The sequence below is a fragment of the Gymnoscopelus microlampas genome (genome assembly GCF_963454915.1).
Source record: "Gymnoscopelus microlampas genome assembly, chromosome: 12".
Taxonomy (NCBI): Eukaryota; Metazoa; Chordata; class Actinopteri; order Myctophiformes; family Myctophidae; genus Gymnoscopelus; species Gymnoscopelus microlampas.
Genome location: NC_139949.1, coordinates 35,996,965 through 36,024,954, shown reverse-complemented (window position 1 = coordinate 36,024,954; position 27,990 = coordinate 35,996,965). Strand labels below are relative to the sequence as shown.

General features: G+C 41.2%; 2 protein-coding genes across 2 annotated transcripts; both read right to left on the bottom strand.

The window, feature by feature from the left end:
• Nucleotides 1-55: 55 nt before the first annotated feature.
• ddx46 (DEAD (Asp-Glu-Ala-Asp) box polypeptide 46) lies at nucleotides 56-19,927 on the bottom strand. The gene is made up of 23 exons (XM_084074976.1): nucleotides 19,792-19,927; nucleotides 18,038-18,226; nucleotides 17,030-17,146; nucleotides 16,054-16,144; nucleotides 15,167-15,338; nucleotides 14,291-14,553; nucleotides 13,938-14,051; nucleotides 12,956-13,121; nucleotides 12,282-12,402; nucleotides 11,572-11,747; nucleotides 10,738-10,859; nucleotides 10,166-10,244; nucleotides 8,554-8,636; nucleotides 7,967-8,131; nucleotides 7,454-7,616; nucleotides 6,998-7,191; nucleotides 6,658-6,795; nucleotides 6,020-6,169; nucleotides 5,288-5,515; nucleotides 4,487-4,705; nucleotides 3,495-3,639; nucleotides 2,415-2,488; nucleotides 56-529 (listed from the first exon to the last, which is right to left on the bottom strand). Exons 1-23 carry the CDS (start codon nucleotides 19,806-19,808, stop codon nucleotides 482-484), a joined length of 3,234 nt encoding a protein of 1,077 aa, XP_083931102.1. The 5' UTR covers nucleotides 19,809-19,927; the 3' UTR covers nucleotides 56-481.
• Nucleotides 19,928-21,240: 1,313 nt separating this feature from the next.
• Nucleotides 21,241-27,119, bottom strand: camlg (calcium modulating ligand). The gene is made up of 4 exons (XM_084073723.1): nucleotides 26,803-27,119; nucleotides 25,443-25,903; nucleotides 25,063-25,128; nucleotides 21,241-24,204 (listed from the first exon to the last, which is right to left on the bottom strand). The coding sequence occupies exons 1-4, from the start codon at nucleotides 26,954-26,956 to the stop codon at nucleotides 24,004-24,006; spliced, it is 882 nt and encodes a 293-aa protein (XP_083929849.1). The 5' UTR covers nucleotides 26,957-27,119; the 3' UTR covers nucleotides 21,241-24,003.
• Between the last annotated feature and the right edge of the window lie 871 nt (nucleotides 27,120-27,990).

The following is a 27,990-nucleotide window of genomic DNA, read 5'->3' as shown; positions in this document are numbered from 1 at the left end:
TCTGAAGAATGTATTTTTCATTTGTAATTTAATCAATGATATTGATTCAGTAAAGACCATGTTTATTTCCTTATCAACACTTGGCTTTATTTGGTGACTTGGGGGAAACAGAAGTAAAAACATCTTACATAGTCCAGGCTTACTTTTAGAGATGTCTGTGAGAAATTACTCAAAAATGTTCTTACGCTCAACATCTGGAGATATCTGAAAAGGCGAATCAAACTTAGCTCATTCATTGTGGTTTTACACAAATTTGGAAATCAAAATAGTCTAAGTATAGAGCCTAAAATGATTGACAATTCAACTGATGTAGGGAAGAAACAAGAAGAAAATGGCCAACATAAACAAAAGCAAACTATGGTAAATGAGGGGACACAATTAAAAATGCTAAAATATGTTACAAAATATCCACAGACAAATTGTAAAGTGGTAACGGGTGACAGCTGAAGACGTAGAGCGCCCTGAGTCTGCATGTCTTCTTCTACAACACTTTGTATCTGCCCTTGCTGGTCGGCTGGTAGGAATTTTGCTGCAAAGAGAAGAAAAACAACAAATAAACACCGAGACATCTATTATGATAGTCAGTGGTGGAAGTCAGAAGCACTCAAGATTTCTTTACTTAAGTAAAGTAGCAATGCCATACTGTACATTCCACCGCCTTAGAGAGGCGATCATCCCTGCCCCGCCCCCTCTTTCCTACTCTGTACATATAGTGTTTTATATTTGTGATGATATAGAATTTGAGTTATTTTTGTGTAATGTTGATGAATTGAATACATAGGACCCCAATGGAAACAAGACCGCAAGGACTTTTTTTTGTGTTGTACTCGTGCTGTTTTGCATTTCTGTCTAATAAAATATTCAATCAATCATCCACCACTGATAATAGTCATGCCTTCTGTTTTCAATAATGTCACAGACTCATGATTTACATAATAAGCATAATGTAAATAGCAGAATTTGAACTGAGCGAATAGGAACATTCTGTGCAAGCAAGGATGCCACCACTTTTCACTGTCAATATCAAGCTTACTGACTACCGATTTAAAGAGGCATTGCCACGTTCCTATTAACTCCTAAATAATGATCATTAGGTATTATTATTATTGTTATTATTATTATTATTATTATTATACGTATATGGAGGAAGATTTTATTGCAACAAAATCGTACAGTGCTCAAATGCTGTATTTCTGTGGACACACCACACAGTTCATTAATTATTCCAGGTTGGGACCTTAGGACCACAAACTTCATACATGTTTCATACTGTATGTGCACTGAGGCACTCTGCCTTTATTTTTATTTTATTTATTGAGTACACACCGAATGCATATTTGATATGGTTTTGTTATTTGCCATTTTCTATACTCCTATGATTATCAGTTTTTTTTAAACTGCTGTATATAGAAGATACTGTGAAGTTGTTTACATAAAGTAATGTGGCAGCTACTGAAAGAATGCTGTTGGTGTATATAATATACCAAGATCATATCATCACCTGTACATACACTGATGTTCTCTTTTTTTGAGTATTTCTTTAACGGTTATTATTATTACCTATGCTGCTGCATTGTCTGAAGGAAGCCGAGCAAAAATACGTGTTACCCTTATGTACTGTACCGTACCTGTACACAAGATGTAACAATACAGCACAACCTTGAACCCTAACTGCAATTCGTGGGAGCCTGTAGGCAATAAAAAGTAATTTCCCCCACTCTTGTACAACTGTACTGTGACGTGAAATAGAAGTTGACTTGTAGCCTCACCAAAGCATTAGACTACTCTCGCTACACTACACGTCTGTGTCGGGAGCAGGAACAGGAGTGCGCAATAGTCATCTTTTAAAACGCTTCTCCTATTTATAAAGATGGCTTCACAACAACAATGCTGGTGTGACATTAGCTGCAACAAATAGCGTTTTACATGCGTATGTAGCAGAGGGGCTAAGAGCCTCTGCCTGAAGACCAAAAGCGGCAAGCCTAATATCTCCCCTGGCCAAGGAGAGATTCCCCATTAGGCTATTGGTGAAGATGTTTGGTTTTAGCATCTCTTCCTGTGCGGAAGATCCGGGTTTGAATCCCGGGCGTTACAGATTATCAAGAGGTTCCACGTTCTCTTCATCGCTATACACACGATGTTACGGGTCAATATCAAACTAATCTACTAATCTATTATTACTTTCATTAAAAATATAGACCAGTATAAGTTTGCTCAGATATAAAAAGTGTGTGAAAATAAAAGAGTGTAGCTTTGATTTCTTATATGTTACAAAGTGTCTCTTGAATTATACTTTAGTACTGGGCAAATTACCCAGTACTGACTGGTGCTCTGTTGTAACTTATCTGCCCAACAATCAATACCAAAATGGCTGCATCCTTGTTTTCAAGCAACAGGGAAAAAAGAGCACTTACTAATCGGATGAGCTCTTCCTTGATGAGCCTGGTAATTTCTGCTTTGGCCTTCTGTACTGCCAGTTCATTTGCACCTGTCAAACAAACACATAACTTTAGCATGTACAACTAAATACAACAACACACTCTAGGACTGCATCAAAGGGGAGTTTCATTCACTCTCTACCCACCAGACAAAATATGCAATGAAATGTATATATTAAAAAATTCAATGAAAAGTGCGTTAAGAGCAAAGCAGTGGAGAGGGAGCGCGTTATTTAGTACCCGTCACACTGGCAGTTCAACGCGTTTTGTGGAGGTATTAATGACTAGTAATATTGTCTTCTACTGTATCTCAAATAACTTAAAGGTTGTGTAGGCAACATTCTTGTAGTAACATAATGTTAAAATGTCAACACACCAATGTAAATACAGCCTCTGTTATGCCTCTCCTCTGTATTTCGGCTCTCTAAAAGCTCGCCGCTCCCAGTATCTCTTGACCAACATAGATGGCACGAACTAAGGAATTGTAAACATTTGAAGACAGATACCTAGTTCATTTTATCTGGACAGGTTAACAGCTGTGTTATTTTGCCAAAGTATGTAGCTAAATAACATTTCAACATTTTATGGGCGGCTGTAGCCGAGTGTCTTAAGTGGCCGTCTGGGAATCGGAAGGTCACTGGTTCGCTCCCGGTCCAGCCAGTCTATGTGTTGAATGTCCCTGAGCAACACAATTAAGCCCTAACTGCTCCCCAGGTACTGTGGAGCAAAATTAAATGGCACTTCCCCACTGCTCTTAATAGTTGATATGGATGAATATGGATGATGATGCAGAAGACAAATTCCACATTTGTCCTCTGCATAGCCCAACAACAAATAAAGGTGCCACAATGTATTCATTTTTACACATCTAGCATGAAGTTCCTCGTTTCCCATTTCAAGTTCCATTTCCAAAATAGAATGGTCGATCAACATGTTCACGATGCGTCACGATGTGATGTGAGCTTGTAGATATTGGCCATCCTCTGTATTTTTGGCATGCCCAAAATAGGGACAGCAGGTTGAAAAATGCTGAAGAATGACATCCTTCATACGCACTTTCAATAGCCAGGTAGATCTTGCGTTCTCCTTCCTTGGGTTCCTTCCCTGGGGGGAAGTAAGTTCCTCTAATGGTGATGGCAGCCTCAGAGTATTCACCAATCCTCTGGAGGGCTTCCTTGGATGTTACCTTCCACCTGGCCGTCTGGAAGAAAACACAGCAGTGGCAAATGCAAGTCAGTTCCACGAATTTGCTTTCGCATTACGGGAGGGTGGGACCTATTTGAGGACTGCCAACCATGTTAACGACACATCATTTAGTTAAGTGAAATACCAGTAAAGAAACTTTAAACCCATGTGATGTGTTCCTCGTAAATTCCCTTCCAATTGGCTACGATTGGCTTTCAAAGTTTGCAGGAGGGGCCCATTTTGCACAATGACCAATCAGTCAGATTTTGCAGATTCCATTCCAATTGGCTATGACCGCCTTCCAAAGTTTGCTGGGCCTGGGTAGGTAACACCATAGACATATAAAGGTAGACGCCTCCCCCGACTCTGGGGCATCTGTATCGCGGCCGCCATATTAGAGGGGGCACGCTTCCTGACTACTGGCCAATCACAGCACGTCTTTTCCGAGACTTGTCAGAATCTAGTTGTATAAAAATACTTTATATTTTTATTTTTATACATTCTGACAAGTCCCGGAAAGGACGCGCTGTGATTGGCCAGGAGTCAGGAAGCGTGCCCCCTCTAATATGGCGGCCGCAATACAGAACTGCAGCGGCAAATGAGGTATCGGTTTCTATATCTATGGGTAACACGGCCTGGTGGGGATATTTGCTCAGAGGAGTGCACTTTCCGTTTTGCTTTTACATAATGTAATTGAATTTTCGCTGATCTTCTGAACTCAGATTTCTCAACAGCAGAAACAAGAGGCTAAAATGTCTACACTTAAAATTGCACAATTTAATTTATCAAGATACATGATACAATCAAATCATGAAAATAAGACAAATATGATATTTTCCTTCAACGCATCCAGTGTGTCTGACCTGTGGGAAGTCATTGATCTCCAGCTCCTCTTCGTATCTCTTGACCGTCTCGGCCTGCTCGGCCGCCTGCCTCTCCTCTTCCAGCTTTTCCACTGGGATATAGTTGAGCTTGGCGTTGATCTTCTCCGCCAGCTGCTCGGCGATGGTCTTTGCCGACACCGAAGGAGCCATGATGGTTCCGCCCCGCAGGATGGCGTTGGTGGCCTGCTGCATCACATCCTGTCAAGGGGATACACAGTGCTTTAGTAAGTTATTTTAAGCGATATATTTTTGTTAAAATAAGAGCGAAATAGCCCTGGCTATAGTCATGTAGTAATCATTGCTAAAGAGTGTTTGTTCTGTAACAGGGGTTTCCCCATCTCTCCAGCTCTTTAGTAAACAGAAAATACATTTTCAGGTAGGGAGACTAATTTCATCCAATAACGAGAGACAGCTCATACAGGATAAACAAGTGATTAAACAAAAATGAGCATACGACATTTGAACACAAACATTTGAGCTGATAAATAAATCTTTGTAATTTGTTAATATTGCATCACAATCATTTTAACCACTTTACCCTTATATTTCATACTTTGGCTATTCACAAATAGCAGATCTACAAGCTCACAGCGCGTCACTTTGTGACACTCTGCGAGCTTGTACATCGGCAATTTTTGTAATAATCTGGCAAATCTTCTCTTCTGGGGGTCCCTGGCACAAATACATATCAATTTGGTGCGTGATACAGCTTGAGAACCACTGAATTAAGCAATGATTATCTATTGTGTAAACTGTGGTATTATTGTAATGTCAGCCCACCTGAGCCTCAGCGCCCAGGTTCTTCTGTGCGTTGATGCGGAGCGCCAGCCTCTTTGCCATCTCCAGTTTCTGGATGTTTCCGGCAGACTGGTTGCCGAGGTTAGCCAGCCCGCCGGCGGCAGCCACCGCCGCCGCCATGGCTCCCGCGGGGCCCGCGGCCGCCCCGGGAGCGGACAGGTCCTTCACCCTCTTCTTGGAGTTGAACATGCTCTCGATCTGCTCGTCGATCTAGGACGGGAGAGAGAGAGGCAGGGGTGGAGATTATAGTAGGGCTGCATTTATCTTCTTAAATTAATTAATCAAATAACTATTTTTCTTTTTTATATACATCAACAAATCGATTAACCACTTAAGCGTTATTATACTGTGACGTGCGAAAATAGCCAATCTACCGTACCAGCTCACAATTCCTCACAATCGCATTGTGAGCTTGCAGATTGGCTATATTGACAATTTTATTGATTTGACTTTTCGCCTATTTTATGACATGCGAAAAATAGAGATAGATTATTAGTCGCTTAGTAAATTGTTGATTATCTATTTTTTTTTATCGATCAAAGCTGTATTATATAATTGTGTCCATTCTGTATGGTAGCTTATGTAAATGCAATATAACTTACAATACAATTGGGGTGGTTGTATTTGGTCTCCCTGCTCTTCTATTGAGTCATTTAGATCCTGTATTTTTTTTAACACAATTTATTTATGTATTTTATTCAATGTGTCACTCACATCCAGGGCTCCGTCCTCATCGTCAGAGTCCTGCAGTCCCAGAGCAGCTTTCTGAAGCTTCTTCCTCTCGTTGGCCAGAGCATGTTCCGTCTCGTCAAACTTAAAGCCCTTCCCTGAGAAACCACTGCTGCTCTTGATGGTCTTGCCCTCCTGGGGGAGTGGATAAACATAGTAGGAAAAAAAACAAAGACAGACATTTAAAGAAAGACACAAAAACTGCTGTGTTTATCTTGACAATTCATCATCATCATCATCATCAAACGAGTGGCTCATTCAAGTCAATATTGAATGAGCCAATATTCCCATAAATAGATCAGTTTTCATTTAGTGTAACTACTAACAGAGGTGTAAGTGTAACTAAAAAACATTGTATAAACTATCCTAGTGCAAATCACCTCAGAGTTTTAACTTTCTGAACTCAGTCAACAAAGGTCTGTTTCATTAACAATTACAAAACATTGCAGCTTCACAGTACAGATGAGACCAACAACACAGACAAAAATCCAGTTTTGTTTTGTTGTTCATACTAGATCAAACATAATCAGATTCAAATCTGGATAGGCCAAAATGTGGATTCTGGGAACATGTCCAGAGAGACACTTCCATTTCAACAGAACCTTCTGCTCTCGTCATCATACCGCTTTCTGCTGGTCTTTGAAGGAGCCCCAGAGTTGTTCCAGTTCAGGGGGGATAGGAGAGCCAGAGAGCTCCAGGGCCTTTATGACGTCCCCACAGTAGCGAACCTGGTCAGGGGTTATGAAGGTGTAGGCAAACCCCTGGGGAGAAGACATGGGGCGAGATCTATTGTAAATGTACAATAAAAAACACCAGATAGGAAGTGTTTTTTTCAGCAATGTCCTTTTGCTGTCTTTTGCTTAATTTCTTATCACCGATTTCTGACTCCTGTAAAAGAGAGAGCGCTCTCTGTGGCCTTAAAAACAACTAACAACTTTTTTTTGCATGCGAGGTGTCCCAAACCTTGTTGCCGGCGCGGCCCGTGCGTCCAGCCCTGTGGACGTAGTCTTCGTAGTGGTTGGGACAGTTGTAGTTGACCACCAGGATGAGGTGCTTGACATCCAGGCCTCTGGCCGCCACTGACGTTGCCACCATCAGACGGCACGCTCCGTTCTTAAAGTCGTTGATGATGCTGTCTCTGTCGTACTGGTCGATACCTGCCAGAAAGGGGGGTTAAAGGTTAGTGCCGACCTGACTTGCACTGTACTTGGTACTCTTTTGTCGATCTACAGCAAATCTCTAGCCGGTCTACACAACGCGCTACGACGCACTGTGAGCCTGTAGATCGGCCATTTGTACCGAATGTTACCCACAATGCTGGGGTTCAAGTGGCTTAATCGTTATTCTGCAATATCCCACCCGTGCGATTCAACTCGTTACTGGTCAGTTTTCACGCTAAAACAATGTGATTTCCGGTACCTCCGTGCAGAGACATGCAGGGGTAGGACGCCTTCATCAGATCTTTCAGCAGACCATCGGCATGCTCCTGTTTGTCCACGAAGATGATGACGGAGCCCTTCTCCTGGTAGTGTCCCAGGATCTCCAGCAGCTTCAGGAATTTCTTGTCCTCCTCGATCACCAGCTGGACAGAGAGAGCAAGGGCAGAAGAGAGAGAAGCAGTGATGTGATATCCATATTGTTGTTGTCGGGCAGAAACCTCTTATCTCCATTTTCTTTTCTTTTTTTTTTCCATTTCATTTACTTAAACCACTGTTTTTTAAAGTCTAAAATGACATGCCCAAAATAGGGAAGCCAGAGTTAAAGTGGTTAGGCAATGAAAAGTATTAGAGCTTTTGTGACTAAGAATGTCATAAGTCTGTTAGATCCATTCAAATGGGTTTTTGTCTTTTTCCTTTCACAATGAAAATGAAAGGTTTTGATAAAAGGTGTATGCCTGACAGTGACGATATGATAGAGAGACGTAATTCTTACCACGTGTTGCTCTACGTCGGAGCAGACCACGCTGCGACCTCCCACCTGCACCTCGATGGGCTTGGCCAGAATCCTGCGCGCCAGGGCCTCCATGGCTCTGGGGAAGGTCGCCGAGAACATGACCGTCTGCCGGTCGGGACGTATGTTGTCCACGATACGCATCACCTGGAGGATGAACCCATCACAGCTTTTAGGTCAAAACATTACATTCATAAAAATTATCTCGCTTTATATCTAAACTTTTCCATGCCAAGGACCTCCAAATATAACCCACAGCCTCTGGCTGTGAAATGGTCGATTGTTCTTATAAATCTCCCTGTTCCATTTACAACTTTAGCAGATAGCCTTGTGTTTGGTAAAAATATTAAATTCTAAAAACATAAGTAATCTCGCAACAGTTAACATTAAAATAAAAACAAAATTCAGGATCCGGTTTTATCCTATGCCTGTAAACCAACAGTTCTAGTATTCCCCTTTGCTAAGGGATTCAGGTTTGAATGATTATCTGGTACAGTAACATTTGGGTTTGATAGTGTTAAACCGGGGGTTTAACATCTACTGGGTTATGATCCGATGGGGAGACCCACCTGTGGCTCAAAGCCCATGTCAAACATTCTGTCTGCTTCGTCCACCACCACGTATGTTGCTCTGCGCAGGTTGGTGACACGACCTACGCACCCAGGGAGAGGAGCACAGGGAAAACAGTTCACCTCAAGAAGGGATGGGGATTCAAGCACATTCAACTGACTCAAAAACACAACAACTAAACTGAACAACGGTGAAATGCCCTAACCCAAGATAATACTGATGGTGATACTTGATGTGATGCACTGGTTTGAGGACTAATATTCTTTTTTTAAATAATTTATCTTTTCTTTCTTCTTCTTTTACTCCCCAATTTAGTTATTGCTAATTATCCCCATATGTATAGTTCCTGTTACTGCCAACCGCTACTGTTTGGTCTTGGGGAGACTGCAGACAACCACGTGTCTCCTCCGATACACAGAATTGCCAGGAGAGTTGAGGAGTTTGACCGGAGGGCATAACGGGTGCGGAGGAACACGCCATCCCTCCCAGTTCCGCTCCCTGCTGAACAGGCAGAATGACTCGCTGTCGCTAATGCAGTAACAGAGATCGCCCTCCCTGCCCAGCTTCCCACCAACAAACACAGCCAATAGTGTTTGTTGGGGTCGCCCAGCCAAGCTGGACGCACCGCGGAGGTAGCGAACGCCAGTCTCCGCGGTGGTGGGCAGGTACTGCGCCACCCAGAAGCCAGAGGAATGATTCTTAAGGGCCAGGTTATTTTGCATTTCAAGATTGTGGTTCTGTTCTCTCTGCTCTTGCGTACCATCTCAGAGGTATGAGGGACCTGTAAAAGTCAGAAAACAGCCTCTAGATACAATACAAGAGATGGAGCCACATCAAGCATTATCTGACCAACCGCCTTCTCACCTACAAGGGAAACATATTAGAGATTACCTCGCATGTGTGGAAGGAAATAAAAAATATATACTGTAGCTTAACTGTTCAACAACTAAAGATTTACATCATGTGAAGAACTAAAATGTCAGAAATACTAAACATTTCAAGGGCAGACATTTTCAATAATATTTAATACTCAAAGATGGGTAGGGCTTTACGGTGACATTTGTTCTCTTGCAAAGTATATGTGCTCCTAAACATGAATACTAAGGAGCATTAAGGGAATTTAGGAATCATCATTCTAACTTTGAACTTTATGCTTCTTAAATCCTCTCTTTATTCAGCTTTCTAGGTTTCCTGAATTTGTTTTCACCGTGGCATTGCGCTACTTTAATAACAAAACTGTAGAACCCAGGTTGGGCATGTTCTCTCATGCCAAAAGACAAATAAGTACAAGTTGGCTGACCTACTTCTACCTTGGCAACACATCTATAGCAGTTGGACTTTGGCTCTTGCCTGGAGCACCAGGAGCCATTGAGACAGCACCAAGTCCACCTACCTGTTCTTGCCATTATCTTCAGGGAACACGTAACTGTCTCGTGGATGTGACTGAGTCCCAAGGCGGTCAAACAATGTCAACAGTTTAGTAAGTGGTACTGGCTTGGTTCATTATGTTCTGAGTCATACAGTATAATCACATGCACAAGGATAATATGCCTGGGGTTTGTTACTAAGACTTGTGAAGACATGAGACATGGTGTTGGGATGGGAACTCACCACTGTTGGCACCTAACATGTCAATCATTCTTCCTGGCGTGCACACGATGATCTCAGCTCCTCTCTTCAGTTCAGCAATCTGGACCACAAAGAGAATTTTTATTTCATAACATTTTAACCACGTACCCCCTCCATACTTCATTGTACGACGCTCATCTACTGCACTGTGACCACAGTACACCAGTGTCAATATCTCACGTTATAGCTCTTCCTCTCGTGTATTGTAATTATTGCTATCTAAAAATTCAACCTGTGGATCTCAGGATCCACAAGGAAACAGCGTGGCTCCAATGTGGATCTTAGACTTCAGTGGACAGTCTGTGATGTCAGTCATCAATCATGTGTGATTCCAAATTTGGTCAATGTTTTAGCCCGATTCGAGCCCCATTGACTTCCATTATAAAATCAAAGTTATATACTTCAGGAAATAGACATATTTGAGAAATATGCTTGGAGGTCCAGCGGTGTGTGTGTGTGTGTATCTGTGGCTGTGTGAGTGTGTGCGTGCGTGCGTGTCATGGCTGTGCAATTGAAGGGAGGCCAAAGAATGTTTTGGAAATGTGTGTACATACCTGTTCACTGATACCGGTTCCTCCGTACACACACACCACATTGAGTAGTAGAGCTTTGGAGAACTTCTTACACTCCTTGGTGATCTGTAGAGCCAGCTCTCTGGTTGGGGTCATGATCACAGCTGTACAAATGGAGTTCACAGAGTCAGTTTGATTAGTTTAATTAACTGTGACTAAGTGTTAATTTAAATGTGACATTGTACAAACTCAGGATTTTGTGTAGTAGAATATAGTGGCATTTTACAGTGCAGTAGAATATATTGCAGGCAATACAATAGCCAGGTGCTACAATTTGGGAACCGATTATAATCCGAGGATGACCTACTTGTGCATGCCGAGTCAGTAGCAAAACCAGGATTAGAGAATCTGTGCTGTACTGTAATTGCCTTTACTTTAGCGGGTTAATCCATTTTGTTTTTACTGAATAAAACGTTATTTTGACTAATCTGTATGGTAGTGTATGATCATACAATATAAGTATATAGTTGGTCTCTCTGCTCTTCTATTGATCAATGTATATCCTGTGGTCAGGTAGGACCACTACTGGTTGACAAGAGGTATTGCATGAAGCTCAAACCGCAACTCATCCTCTGCTTAAACAGGCTTTCCCTTATTGCTGAACAGTGGACATTTCGGCACCCGGGTTCGAATCCCGGGTAGGACATTAAAGTTAAACTTGCAGTTTTAAGGTTCACATTCATCCCTCACGTAAACGTATTCTCATATAAGACAAATCCCCAAATCTCTTAAGTTCATCTCTCTAATAAATAAATGAATAAATAAAAAAAGACAAAAATAACATGTAAGGAAAAATAAAAAAGAGTGGGCCCTTACCGATGGGTCCTTCGCCCTCCTCCAGGGGTCTCTGGTCCATGATGTGTCTGAACATGGGCAGCAGAAAGGCTATGGTCTTACCACTGCCCGTCTTGGCGATGCCAATGAGGTCTCGGCCCGACATGATGGCGGGTATAGCTTGGGTCTGGATGGGCGTGGGCTTCTCATAGCTGTGCCTGGGTCAGCCGGGAATAGGAAAACCATTATACGAGCGTATCCGCAATGTCATGTGTTACAAAAAGCACAAGAACAGAGAACGGTGCAGTCTGAAAAGCATTTCATTTCCAATCGCTGGGATCACTTATAAGATCCTTACACACCGGGGGCGTTGTTATCGTGCAATCAATTTCCCAATGCAATTTGTATTAGCAACGTGGTTGCTTTTTCATCCTGAACAGCTTCAACATGTATGAATGAGGCATCAACTATAATAGTTTAATGCTGAATATTCACAGACGCATTCTTAGATTGTTTGTCACGCCTCCAATGAGTAAAACCTTTATACTGTAAAACCCTGAAGAGAATGTACAAAAGTAACCAAATGGGCCCTTACATGTCCATATGGTTCCTTTTGTACACTGTCAAATGCTCCATTTGGTTCCATTTTCTACACTCTCAGAGTTAAGTGAACACTGAGGATTATACTGTGGAACCAGAGGTTACCCAGTCTACCACTGTAAGAGAAGTGATGATCATCAGCTTTTACTCACCTTTTCAGAGCGCTGAGTATCTTCATGGATGTACCACACTGCACCCAAGTCTTGATGGGTTTTGGGCAGCCTTTCCCTTTGACATTAATACCCTCCAGCTCCAACCTGTATGTGTTCACGTCTGGATGCATACAAAGCAGCCAAATGGGCAGAAATTAGTCAAGTGGAAACTCTCATTTCACTGTCCCTCCTACGCACTGAAATCAAGCAATGGCACCAACAGTGTTGCAGTAATAGATCTTATTCTGCAGCAAACAACCGTTTGTTATTTGTTTGTTTTTGTTCCTTTTTTGCCCAGTTTAAGTCAATTCAAAAATTTCCCCACGCACATTCCTGTCACTCCTAATCCCTAGAGTTGGTTATTTGGGAGAGTGTAGAAGAGCATGCGTCTCCTCCGATACACATGAACTGGTCAGCCGCTTGTTTTCAACAGGCGCCCTGACTAAACTGTACAGTAGGAGTTACTAGTGCAGCGACAGCAAACCCTGTGCTCGTTAGAACGTCTGGCCAAGCCAGATGTACCGGAGGATTCACGCCCCTCGTCGCTGCAGTGGTGGGCAGAAACCTTTCCCCTACACTACTCGGATGCTCAACCAACAGTTGCCACTCGTCACTGGGTCATAATTCATGGTGGTGTGGATGGAATGATTATCCTTAGTGTTTTGTTCACGTACCCTCAGGAGTCATCTTGGTCAGCTCAGGCACCTCCACGTAGAAGTTCTTACGGTAGGGCTCATACTGAATCTTCTGGTGGTCCACGGGCTCCAGGACCTTCCTCTGCTTGGTCTGGTACCCTGTCAAAGCCGTCTGCAGGTCCACCTCTTCCTCCTCTGAGGAGTACTGAACCACACGTTACAAATAGAACAGAGATTTTAGGCAAACATCACAAGACTAAACACAGTTCTGAATCATTTTAATTAAAAAAAATCCTTTCTGTAGGTAAGATCTTCTGTGACTGACACAATCCAGGTTATGACCCTTTGTTATTGAGTGGATCTTATTACTGAATTGTTGAGGAAAATTGCAATATTCCCTTTGCTGTGCATGTGTCGTTTATGATGTTTTATTTTATTTTAAAAGATCATTATTTCTGCCAGTTGAAGAGTTAACTAATGGTATGTTACTTAAAAGTAAAAGCACTAAATACAAGAGAGATGTTTCTTCTTTCAGGCTGTAGTATACTCAGTAAGAAGTAGTAGTAGTTGTACCCAGTGCAGTATTCTAATAGAATTCTACGGCTGTGACTCAAGAGTAATGCAAGCCTGCAAGGATATCTTCACATGAACGATCGCGCAGATTGCAGCAATTTGAGCACAACTGAATGCACCCAAATTCCTGTAAGGACATTTCCTTTCATTGCATAGAGATTGGCTTGAACTTGAACTTTTATAGCGTTTTCACAATAACATGGTGCCAGTTGCTCTATTGTTTGTTCAGGGTGGACGATTGATGGTGCCACAGGGCTGGGAGAAAAAGACATAGTACATGGAGTTCTTCTCAAGTATACTGACGGTGTTGGGGAACATATTCCCTTGTGAGTATACAGCGAGTATACTGACAAACAATGCTGTTAAACCAGTGCTTCTTCTAACATCTTAGCAAGTCTACGGGCCCACTATCATTGGCACAGTGTTGATATGAATTCAAGGCTCTCACCTCCATAGCGTCCTGGTCATTTTCCATCAGCTCCCCTTTCTTCTTGTGGGTGTTAATACCTTTCTTGGTACTTTTAACCATTGTCACCATTTTGGCCACGGTCACCACTCCTTTCTGTTGCACATGGAGACATTTATATATAACAGTTATAGACTTTTGTCATCTCAGTGGACTGATAACACAACAAAACAGCAGAATGGAAGAGGAAGCTCTGAACCACGATGAATTCCCCATTTCCTGAAAATAACAGTTTTTGACATGCAAGGTTTCCATCGGACAGCGACAATATGTGACTTTTGTTACATATATTATAAGACAATGTGATTTCAGGCTTTGCGTTGAGCAGAACTCACCTTGTCTCCCTTCTGGGGGCCCATGTTGAACTTCTTCACCTCCTCCTTGACCCCCTCCATGTAGGCGTCCAGGGGGTCCACGTCGTCGTCCTCCTCCTCCTCCACCACCACCGGCTCCATGGGGGTCTCCTTCTCCTCATCCACCTTCTTCTTCTCCAACAACACCTCGTCCTCCTCTATCTCCTTCTTGATCTCCATTGGCTTGAGATCGACCTCGTCGTCGTCGTCTCCCTCCATGAGGGCGGGCCCTTCCTCCTCGTCATCTGAAACGGAGAGGGTGGCATAGTGAGGTAAAGGCTCATTTATACTGTGTAGTACACTGCAGTGTTATTGCTTGCCAATAATGTAACAGGGAACACCACTGTCCACACTTCAAGAAGATATAAAAATGCAATTCATTGGTGTACAGGGAAAAAAAGAGCAGACCAAGTACCGAGCCAAAAGGTCAAGTTTACAAAGTATTGACAAAACATGAATCCAACATGTAGTGGGGGTCCCTGCTACATCTCTCTCTCTCAGCTAGGGGGTCCTTGGCCTGAAAAACGTGGAAGACCCCTGTTTTAAGATATTCTTTATTTCCACTTTGAAATTACACTGTAAATAAAGTGTAGGGTCACCAAAAGATGTCCCCCATAAAATGGGATCGTGTTATAAAAGGTTGGAGAACCCCTGATCTAACTAGTCCCCAATTAGATAGCCAGAATTACCAGGAAGGCAGGTGACTGCAATTTTCTTTTAATTTACAGAAAACAAAGCAGAGGCCCCTGAAGAGAAAACCAGGGCCGGGAACTGTCACACGGGGCCACCTGGTCGAGGACAAATGTGGTAGACTGGGGAAATTAAACTTCACAATTTTGCTGTGTCTTTCTTTCTCACCATCATCGTCCTCCAGACTCCATTTTTTGCCCTGCTTCATCTCCTCCAGCTCTCTCTTGATCTCTCCAATGTTCACGATGGCCTTCTGCCTCTGCTCTTCTCTCCACTTCTCCACACGCTCCTTCCTCTTCCTCATCTCCTCTTCCAGCTTGTTCTGGTCAAAGTCTGCTTGCTGCTCGAACACACAGACATACACATATTCTTGTCATATTCTTGTCATATTCTATTAATTAAAATATTGCAGTAGAATAAAACGTAAAACTAAAATTAACACGTGATGAAGACCGAAGGAGCATTGTGCTGGACTTCACTTCACTTTATTTATCACATCACAAGATTACATATATAAAAGAGTGGCTGATTTTTTTTTGTACATGCTACCCACCAACTGCCATTACATAAATAATAATAATAGTAACATATTATTATTATTATAGATTATACAAATCAAATCAATATCAATATAAACAAGTCTATATAATTTGTCATATACCTTCACCAGACATACTAATACTAATGTTGCAGTGCCACCTTGTGATTGTGAATTAACACATCATCCAAACAAGTAGCGATTCCTCCATGGAATGTACTGTAATATGGAAGATTCAAAACACCCCGAGACAACGTTACTCGAATGTCATGGGGAGAAGAGATGTCTCTTGTGTTGATCTTATTTCCGTTTTTTCTGTTTTCTGTTAAAAAGTGGCATGTGTGCATTGGTAGAACGCTCAATTTACACTCCATTGTGGTAGGGTGTTGCTCGCCAAAAATAACACATCTACAAGCTAGCAACACATCACGATGCGTTGTTAGTTTGTAGACGTGTTCTTTTTGGCAAGTGACAACGTCGTACCAGTGAGAAATAAGGCTTTAGTTAGGCAACTTACTTCTTCCAGCAGCTTCTCTTCCGCTTTCTCTTCTTTTGTTTTATTTTTCTCTGCTGTGGGATCTGAGTTGTCCCTCTCCTTGCTCTTAGACCTGTCAACAGCCCGCCACAGCGTGAGAAACACTTGTAAAATCACTTACGACCTTTTTATACTTCTTTTCATACTATATCACAACATATATCTAAATATATCTATGTGGTTATTTCATGTGAACGTATATCGTTTGTTATCGTTGTAATGCATAGTATATGTATAGATTTCAATAGCCGATAATAGCTCCTGCAGAAAATATTGATTTATAAATGTAATACATTAAAATGTCCATTTAGCCAACATTGACTAAATTATTTAGGTATGTTTGGTAACTTTTAACCACATAAACCCTAGCATCCCTAATCTGGGGCGAACGTTCGACAAAAATGACAGATCTGCAAGCTCACAACGCGTTGTGCCTGTGATGCAATGTGAGCTTGTAGATCGGCTATTTTCCCGCGAAGAGATTTGGTGTAGAGGAAAATACTAGAGTAGAGCCCTGGGGGACTCTGGTCAGCTAAGTATATAGGGTTTAAGTGGTTTATAACTTTTAACAAAATGCAAACAAACGAAAAGCCAAAAAAAGAAAGTCATTAACTGGTAAATGGTCTATGTTTATGAAAGATATCTGGCCAGAGCTGTATGAATGGATGGTCCCTTAAAGTCTCAAATTATTATTTTTGCTATATAAATGTTCATTATGGTGGACATCTCTGAACATGACAGGTTGTTCATACTATAGCATTGGCACACCAGTAAGTAGCAATGTAATCTTTTGAGACAGATACTAATTGTCGCTTCTTTTAGCTACAGACAACCAAAAACGTGCACATGCGCAATCACACTGAAACGCTCTTCTGGTCTCAGACATGGGTGTTTTGATGTAGAAAAGGTCTACGGATCTAACTTTAGTTAATCGTGTAAAATGTAGGAGAAATCTCACTTTTCATCAGGTCGCCTGCCTTTGCTGGGGCTGCCGGACCGTGACCTACGACCTCTGCTTCTGGATCGCCTCCGCTCTCGACTCCTGGACCTCCTCCTCTCCCTGCTCCTGGAGCGCCTGGAGGAGAACCAACACACACCGACATAAGCATCGACACACATCAGCATGAGAACAGACACCGACACATACAATCAGGCTGGGCGATATGACTTCAAATCAAAATTTCGCCTTGATTATGATTATCGAGCTATTATTTTTAAGTGAAAATTACAGATCTACAAGCTCACAACACGTCGCATCGTCGATTTAGTCGAGTATAATATAATATGACATATATATATATATTCAACACAGGGTCCTCAGAGTGGTACTACTACAGGGGGGCCGCCAAATCTTTGTGTGATATGATTTTCTTTTTTTACATTAACCTCTTGAACCCTGGCATCCCTTTTCTGAGGAGAACTTTAGCCAAAAATAGCAGATCTACAAGCTTGTAGATCGGCTATTTTTGGCAAAGAGGTATATGTGTAGAGGGGGGAAAAGAGCAGATCAAGTAAAAAAACAAAGTTTCATCTGAAACACAATTTTATACAATATAGAGGGGTTCCCTGCTTCATCTCTCTCTCAGCTAGGGGGTCCTTGGCCTGAAAAACGTTGAAGACCACTGTATATTAAAAAACTGTATAAAAACTTGCTTCTCAACTATTCGATTAATGTAGGCCTACATTAACAAGATTAAGTCTGTTATTGTCGGTTTCACTATATTTTCAGTTAATAGCCCAGCCCTACCGACACACACACACACACACACACACACACACACACACACACACACACACACACACACACACACACACACACACACACACACACACACACACACACACACACACACACACACACACACACACACACACAAGCCTGTGAACAGACACAGACACAGCTAGGAACCACAGTATGAGTGGGCGTCTGGGCGAGTGCGTCTCTCTCTGTTACACACACACAAACCTGGGACGTTTCCTGTCTCTGGACCGGGACCTGCGGCGGTCCCGGCTGCGGGACCTCTCCTTCCCCCTGTTACGGTCCCTCTCCCGGTTCGCAGCCCGGTCGTCTTTCTTGGTCCGCTTGCCGTCCGGGGATCGGCTCTTGGACCTGCTACCAGAACGACCCCTGGATGACGAGCGCTTCCTGTAATGTCTGACAGAGAGTGATTGATGGATTGAATACTTTATTAACAGCTTGAAAAAAAAGTACAGAGGTACAGTTATACAACAATGCTAAAAGGATAAAACAAAAAGTCCTGAGGGCTTGTTTCCATTGTGGTCCTACGTATTCAATGAACGTTAACCCTAACACAATGAAGGATTACATTACAACAATGACATAATCAGTGGTTCTAACTTCTAAGTGGGGTCTAGGGACACTTAGGTTTCCTCGAGGGCGTTCTAAAATGGACCCTTACAGATCTGTAACTCTGAGGTGTGAGTTATGGGGGTCCTTGAAATGCAGTGGTGGAAAGTGACTAAGTACATTTACTCAAGTACTGTACTTGAGTACAATTTTGAGGTACTTTTACTTTACTGGAGTATTTCCAATTTTCAATACTTGTACTTCTACTCCACTACATCTCAAGAGGCACATATTGTACTTTTTACTCCACTACAACTATTTGAAGTTACTTTGTAGGTTTTGATTATTATTACAACACATACACTTCAGCCCTAGATATACTGCAAGCTCAATACTTCAAGCTCACAAGCTACAAGCTTGTAGATCTGCTATTTTAGATTTTGATACATTTTATACAATTTAAAACTAGTGCAATGGGACATTCTGCATTATGAATACTTTTACTTTTGTACTTTACGTATATTTTGATACCAATACTTTTGTACTTTTACTCAAGTACATTTTTTTGTATTTCTACTTTTACTTAAGTAAAGAATTGTGGTACCTTTTCCACCACAAAGTTTTATAACCATTGTCATAATAGTAATCTTTACCCCCAATCCAACCCTTGTTGCTGAGTGTCAAGCAGGGTTGCGGACTGAGTACCATTTTTATAGTCACCGGTATGACTCGGACGGGGATCGAACCCCCGACCTCCCAGTCTCGTTTAGGGCGGACACTCTAACCACAAGGCCACTGAGCTGGTGCTCCTTCAAGGTAGCAGGGTGGATTATTACACAAGAAAATGTCGAGTACAAAACATACCACCCCAGAGAAGCTAAATTAAATGAATAATAATTAAATGAATAATAATTAAGGAAAAATAATAAAGTATAAAAGAGCAAAAGAAAACAACTAGAAAATAAATACTTTATAAAAACACATTTGAATACAATTTAAAATGGTTATTAAAGAGAACAGAAAATAAGAAGAAATTAAAACAAAACATTTAATGAAATTAAAATGAATTAAGGTAAATAATAAAGTATAAAAGGGCAAAAGAAAACAACTAGAAAATAAATACCTTATTAAAAAAGACACTCGAATTCGATTTAAAATAGCAATTAAAAAGTTAAGAGAATATAAGATAAGAATAAGGTTAAATAAAATAAAAACATTTAAAACACGTTAATGAAGTCAAATGAATAGTTTTAATTGACGTTCCAGTGATTACAGAAACGTGTTAGCCTGGATGCTACCGTGGTTAGCTAACTACTATAACAATAAGAATAGACAGACAGGCGGCTCTCTGAATGACTTCAACAACATATTGAAAGGTGTCAAATGATAAGAAATTAGTTTTTATTAAATACCTTGACTCTCTCCCCATGTTTATATCAATGCCACGGGGTTTTGACAACAACACGACACTCTAAATCATTTACAACTAAACTCTCACGAATATTGTTTTCATGCGACTGCTGCTGCTGCTGCGCACCCGCCGCAACGTCATCGGCGTTGACAGATTTTTTGCGAGAGAAACAAGCAACCGGCTCTATGAAAACAAGCCCAAAAGAAACGAGCCCTTGGCCCTTTAAACATTTGCTATTTTAAAATAGCAGATCTACAAGCTATTTAAAAAAAAAACTTGAAATAAAATGTGGAAGATTTGGCAGGTTTTTGAAACATTCTAACAACAACAAATCTGGTATGCGGGGGGGCTCCCTGGCACAAAACATTCAGATGGGGGTTAGTAGGGGACAAATACATATTCATTTGGGAGTCCTTGACTTGAAAATGTTTGAGAACCACTGGTTTAGACAACATTAGGGCAAAAGCCCAAATAAGCAACAACTGCACTTTAGAAACAAGCTCCAAAAAACCTCAACCCGCAACTACCAATATTTACAAGCGACTTAACAGAAAAATAAGCCCAAAGTAGCTTATAATAAGCGGACATGGCCACCCTGAACGTCATCGAAACACGACAGGTCAAGCTTTGAGATAATGGCGATGGTGATATGTGTTTGCGCCTCTAGTGGCGGGGTGGCGTCAACACACTTTATATATATATCAACCTGCCTTGCCTGTGTGTGTAATCAGCTTACTGTTACCAAGGTTACTACTTATGTTTACTGTATAAGCAGTGGTGGAAACAATACTCAACCCCAGTATTTAAGTCAAAGTATAGATACTCCAGGTCAAATATTACTCAACTAACTACCAGAGAAAGGTGCTCTGTCAAATTTGTACTTGAGTTATGTACTGGAGTACTAGTACAAGTATTCAACACAAGTAGGCTATGTGCTTTAAAATAAGTATTAAAAAGTACAAATTACATTGTATTTTTAATGTGTTAAATAGAAGCTCATTATATATGTCACTATATTTGAAATAGGGCTTAAGTGGTAACTTCATGACATACATTTTCCCTTCCAAGGAATGTAGTGGAGTTAAAAGTAAAATATTTGTCTATGAAATGTAATGGAGTAAGTCATAAGTAGTATCCAAAAATGGGACTACCTAATCCGTAACCCTAACCTCACAGAAACTATGCCTAAACCTAACCTCAAAACCACGGCGACCTGGGCAAAACACCGGGCAAAGATAGTCCCATCCAAAAAATACTAGTCAAATAAAAGAATATACTTAAAGAACAGTACTCAATTAAATATACTTAGTTACTGTCCATCACTGTGTTTTATACTTAATAAGACTTCATTGAACACTAAATTAGGGAAGTATTTAATCTGAAAAGAGGCAACTGTGGCAAGTAAGTATCCAAGAACTGTAAAATGTTGCACAAGTCTTTATTTGGTTTTTAATATTTCATTATTCGTTCTGGTACACTTATGCAGTCTTACATCATGTTGACATTGACTGAATATTGAATTATATTTTGCTATATAAGGACCATCGAAAACAATTACAACTCAATAACTGAGCACAATTACTCTGTAAACATTATCAAAAGCAATCAAGTAAATTGTCAAGTAGTAAATCATACAGTTATACATGGAACCGTCACAGGAAAACTGAATAAATACATTTGGATGAAATGAGGAGCATGGACATAGAATGGAACATACTACTTAGACAGAGAAAGAGCACAACAAGTATGACCGAGTTTGGGACAAACAATATTTGATATTTGATATTAATTACTCGGCAAAACTGTACACACATCCAGGATGCTACTGCTTCACATATATTAGCAGTGACAATATAGACTTTTCAGTAACCCCAAAAACATTCCCTCCCATCTATTAGGGTTTGTTATTGTATTTTTATTTTATATTTTGTCAACAGGCCACAGTGTCTCAAAAATGAAATAAAAGTTACATGTAATAGTGGCTGATTATGCAGACAAATGTATCAGCCACATCCAGCATTTTGTAGTATTTGCAGATTTCCCACTCAGTATATGAATGTATGAAGTTTACTGTAAGCATAGAATGGTGCAAAAATTAAAATAACTCAACAATCACTGTTACCCTGATGGATATTTTCATGTCATCATGATTTAAAATGCACCAAAGAAAGAAAAGCTATCAAATGTCACCAAGTAAATGATGTGGTGGACCCGTCGGAACGCTGTATGAGAGCACAATGAAAGATGCCATGGAAAGCCTGGATCACATCTAGTACACTACAAATGATGCCATCACTATCCACCTTTCAACAACTTAAACCCTATTCTTAGTTGACTGGATTCCCAAGGCCCCTATACTTAGTTGACCGGGTTCTCGAGGGCTCAACACTTAAATGTCTTTGCCAGAAAATAGCCCAAAATAGCCTACAAGCTCACGTGTTGTGAGCTTGTAGATCTGCTATTTTAGCTGAATGTTTGCCTCCAGAATAGGGATGCAAGGGTTCAAGTGGTTAATAGAATAGATAGATCCGATTTTTCAGAAGATTATCTAATATTGCATTGCATTTCTTTAATCCATCGAAAAAGCTACCGTCTCTGCATTTTGCTTAAAGGACTGTAATGGTGCCCATACGTGACTGTATGCACAGCTTCAGCCATACATCTAACAAACAGACAATTTATCTGTTAGCAGCTTTATTTTTCGATTTTGACTTAACTGTAAATATGTTACCCAACTTCCATCCCGGCTTTTCGCTGCTAATGCGAGGGCCTTTGGGAAGTAGTATGGCACTTTACAATTTCTCCAGTGCCATTAAAACATTAACAAACCTACCTGAATACCTTACTCAATGTTGACTAAACATCATTGTGTAGTTTTTTGGGGGTCCTTGACATGAAAAAGTTTGAGCACCACTGATACACTGTAGCAACAAAGGTTTTTCAGAAAACTGTTAAGATTAAGAAGACATTTGTAGAATGGGCCTCAGGTCTTAATGGATTAATAAGCCATGAACGTTTGAATTCTTTGTAAATGCATCTTTTCTCCAAGGACTATTTTCGGCTAGACTTTTCAAATCGATCTACCCTTTAAAGTGGATTAAAATCCCAAAATAATGTAACGTTGACAAAGAAATAACCACACAATGACATTTAGTGTGTTGGATTACCTATCTCAAGCAAGTCTCTGCAATTTGATTTGAAATGAACAGAATCCAATGGCTTCCTCTAAAAACAAACCAGGGTATGTCACTAGTCAATGGGCTTATCTGGCCTGACCACCGGTATGGATGGTCTTTTAAGTCAAATATAGATTTCTTCCGTAGGCTATAACAGATAAAAAACTTCAGTAAGCCATTTAAGCACTACGACACCTTGTTAGCTTGAAGATCAGTTCCATTGTGCGATGTAGTATAAATTAGACATTACAGCAGGACAAAGCACTTTCAGTTTAAGCAATTCTGCTAATTATTCATAAACAGGAAAACCTCCGCTTTAAAAATGATTTTCTTACCAATGTATAAATAAATTGTTGAGAGTAACAGCTGTGTCAATATGTGATCTGAACATTCACTTTGAGTTAACCAACGTTCAACTTTCAAATAGCGATAAAGCAAGTATATAAGTAGTTAAGTCAACTGAAAGAGAATTGACCCCAACTCAACCAACTGAGACAAGGCCTGGAGGCACTGACCATGCCTGGTACATGTATTAATAGTGTTGTATATTGGTTCACAATACGACACAAAGCCCAAGCATATGTATTATAGCTGGAGTTAAGGAAGATGTATCAGAACTCTGGTGTTTCCCCTACACAGATTTATTTGTGGCTGACGAAGGAAAATATCAGAGGAAGTGCATACACACACTGCCAGGAACTTGAGAAATTTGTAGCCAGAATTGCACATGATTATACAAGAGTTACATGTGCACTTTTTCTGTCTGCTACACAACTCCCATCCCAGCCTTTCGCTGCCGCAAATAATCTGAAGCAGGGGACGCTGTTGTCACATTTAGCCTTATCTTCGTGTACTGAATGAGCACTTTACTAGCCAACGCGACCCTGATAGCAAGGCAGTGAGGTTTCGCTCCTCCCTGTCCCTTGTCACATACTGGCGCCAGCCTAAGGAAATGAGTGTGCCTTGTTGTAATGGGGCGGGGCGGGGGGGGGGGGGGAGGGACAAGGGTGGTGGGCTGTCAAGGTCGTTCCTGTCAATCAGGGAGTCTCTGGAGTCTCTGAGCCCACGAGTACCATGATCTCGTGTGAGAGGATGAAGGTGAAGAAGTAGACACAGAGATCGGCAAAGACGTCGCCCATCCTCCTGTAGGTGTCCATGGAGCGGTTGATGACCTCAGAGGGGATTCCCGACAGCAGCAGGGCGGCCGTCAACACGGTGGTCTTAGGCTTCTTGTCAACCTGAGGTGGAGAGGACATAAAATTAGGGGCCCGGCCTCTTGATTTGACAATTAAATGGTGTTTTCGAAGAGATTTTGTCTGCAAACGCCTTAAAGTCATTGGACATTGAAATTATTATTATTTCCTGTAATTATTTTATGTCATTTGTGAGTTCTTTATCTCACCTGCATTTCTCTTCTGTTTTCTAGGACTGAGCCAAATGCCATTTTTTTCTTAACAATGTTAAGATACATGCAGTTGGAGGCGTGACCACATGCACCATTATTGTATTAATATGGGAATAAAGCATGAAACAATGTGTGCTTACTACTAGTTCACTATGTGCTTAGTACCAGCTTACTATTAAAAGCTACTTATGGAATCATGGAATCGTGGAAAAAAGGCACTTCGTTAAGAGCATGACAGTAAACAGAAAACCTTTAGAAGCAGCACAAACACGGATAGCTCCCCCGTTTACTGCCTGACACCGGCGCAAATGGCCGACATGTCATGACATACACTTGCCTCTGTGGTTCATTTAGCATGCCTTAAGACTTTTCATGCCACGGCCACGAGACTGAAGAGCAGATACTGTATGATCACTTGGAAGTACTGATGCAGGGCAAGTATCGGTTATTTTAATAAATACAGTATAAGTTGTAAAAATGACATTAGAGCCCGTCAGCCAGTGAGGAGGAAAAGTCTGGTACTTCTCATAATATAGGACAATCCAATGCAAACAGTAAAACAAGTTCTGAAGAACAAAGATGCAATCAGGCCAAATGTTTTCATTTCAGTTATTTTCAAGTAAACTAAACTTAACATTAACCCCATTATCATCACTAACAGAATCAAATGAAATGTCAAATATGAACTCACCTTTGGAAAGTATTTGAACAACCCCATGTAGGCCAGTTCAAGGGTGAGAAATGGAGCAAATATCGACTAAAAACAGAAGAATGAGATAAGTTACTTTGCTAAGACTGATATATCTCAGCAAAACATATCTAAATATTCTCTTACACCAATTTACTCATGTTGGATATTGTTCAATGCCAAGGTTAACATAGGGTGCAATTCTGGGTCTTTAATTCAATATCTTCAATACTAATATCTGAAACCTAGATTCAGAGGTTAAGCAAGCAGTCTGGATTTTATGTTATTTTTTGCTTGTGTACAAAACACCTATGGTTTGAGGTCATTGGGGAAAAATCAATGATCTATAGATACTGTAGAAGCCACATGGATCAGCATCTCACCAGGTACTTGCAGACAAAGGCGCTGACAAAGACGGCGAGGAGTATACTGCCAACCAGCCTGAAGATCCTGAAAGGGTCCAAGTCGTCTGGGTCCGCGCCTTCGTCCTCGGCCGGCTTCTCGTTGACCAACTGACCTCGCAGCTTCATGGCGTCATCAAAGCGAGACAGGTACTTCTGGAGGCCGTGGCGTGGGGAGCCACTGGGGTCGTCGTCCCCTCTGGGTCTCTGACCCCTGAGTCCTTCCAGACCTCTTGCCTCGTCCTCCTGACCTCCACCTTGCAGCGGTTCACCAAAGTCAGGCAAAGGGGACCCCCTCCTCTCCGGCGTGGCGCTGCGGGAGCGGCTCTCTGGCAGGAAGGGGGACGGTCTGGGGGAAGCGGACGCGGAGGACGGCCTGCTGTCTGGCCGGTCCAGATCCAGGTGGAAGCGGGGCTCTGATGGACGCAGGGCGGCTCCGGATGCTGCTCGGGCCACATGGTTTGAAATATTCATTAGTTTTTTAGTTTGTCTTGGTTTTAGTTTTTCAGGTATTAGATATGACCTCAGAATCAGATATGGTGAAAAAAATAAAACTAAGATGATTCACATGAAATTCTAATTTTGATCCCCCCCCCCCCCTTCTTCTTTTAACTTTTTTTGTTTTTTTGTTCCAGTTAACACAATTATTTGTTCCCTTTATTCTCCGTTTTAGTTAACATTAACCCTGGCTGGGAACAGGAGAGCACATTACTAGGGACAGAAGGAAGAGAACAAAGCCTCTGAAAAGAGGGCAAACTGAGGAAGCCTGGTGATCAGTTGTTGCCCTACATGAAAAGATGCTCTGTCATTTCATCTCATCCTGATAACAACTGTTTTACTGTCAAATCCTTGCTTGCTCCCTCTGAATGGAGGAATAGTGTGATATTCAATTACAACGCACACAAATGTTCTATCCAGCATCCAGCTAACAACATCTTCAGTGCTTATATCCAGTAGTAGTGATGGCATATGATATAGCCGTAAGCAACTTAGACGCAGATACAGTAGCATCTTCTGGCTACATTATGATCATGAAAACAAGAATTGTCATGACATGAAGCTTTAGCTACAGTAAACATGCAAAATCCTGAGTATTCATTTAACCCATTTGTAACTCTGAGGGTGTACAAATGGAACCAGAAGCCATCTGGTTCCATATGTACACCTAGCTCTGGTCCATAGCGTTAGAAGAACTCCTTTGAATTGATGTTGGCACCACAACTCTCCATCATTTAGCATGGGGAGTCTGGGGACCACCTGGGTGGAACCCCCTCAAGGACCACTGGTGGTCCCCGGACCACTGGTTGAGAACCACTGTATAATAGCCTATATTAACACGTACCGATGTTTTCGGACTCGTTTTTAGTGTAACCCACGATCCTGTTCATTCTGTCTTCAGAATTCATGAGTAATTTCCTCCTCCTGATCTCAGCTCTCCTCTGCGCCGCAGACACCACAGCGCTCCTCTCTTCTCCCTCTGCAGCCAAGGACTCCATTATTATTGTTGTTCAATTAAATATAAGTACCTATAACGTTTTAATCCACAGTGGATGAAAGACTATAAATAACACAACAACAACTCACTAAATGCTCAGATCATTTTGACACTACAGGCTCTACAGCTAGAAGAGAACACCACAATGGGATCCTACGCCACTACGAAACAGAGTCGCACAGTGATGATCTCATCTCTGTAAACGTCAGTGGTGTCTGGTGTGTAAAGTAACTAAGTACATTTACTCAAGTACTGCACTTTAAATACAATTTTGAGGTTTTCTTTTTACTTTACTGGAGTATTTCCAATACTTTTACCCCACTACATGACTACAACTAAGAGGAATATATTGTACTTTAAAAAAAAAACTTTAGTTACTAGTTAATGTGTAGATTTTGATTATTATTACAATACATTAATCACTTCAGCACTATATGCATTTCGGTCATTTGAAAGTAGCCGATGAAGCATTGTGAGCTTGTAGATCTGCTATTTTCAAAAGATGTGCATACATTTTGAACAATGGACATTCTGCACAATGAGTACTTTTACTTTTAGTACTTTAAGTATATTTGGATGCCGATACTTTTGTACTTTAACTCACGTACATTTTGAATGCTGGAATTGTACTTGTAACATTGCAGTATTGATACTTTTACTTAAGTAAAACATGTGAGTACTTTACAGATCATTTCATGTCGTCATCACAACAATCCTTGGTAGATAACGTTGACATCGGCCGTTTTAATTGCTGAATTACCCTGTTATATATTTTTTTTTACTAAAAAAAAACAACTCGCCAGCAGAACATTACCTTTTAAGTGTGATATAACCATTTATATCTGTCCATCTACATGCAGACCTTCAACAGAGTGCCTGGCGCCCCCTGCGGGCAGTCTTTTGAACTCCAATCTCTCTGTGGTAACTTAGGAAGAAACTAAGGAAGGTAGGTGGTAGGCAGGCAGGTAGGCACTAGGCAGCCTGCCTAGGGGGTAAGAAAACAATGGACATTTAATGTAATTAATTCTAGTTTAA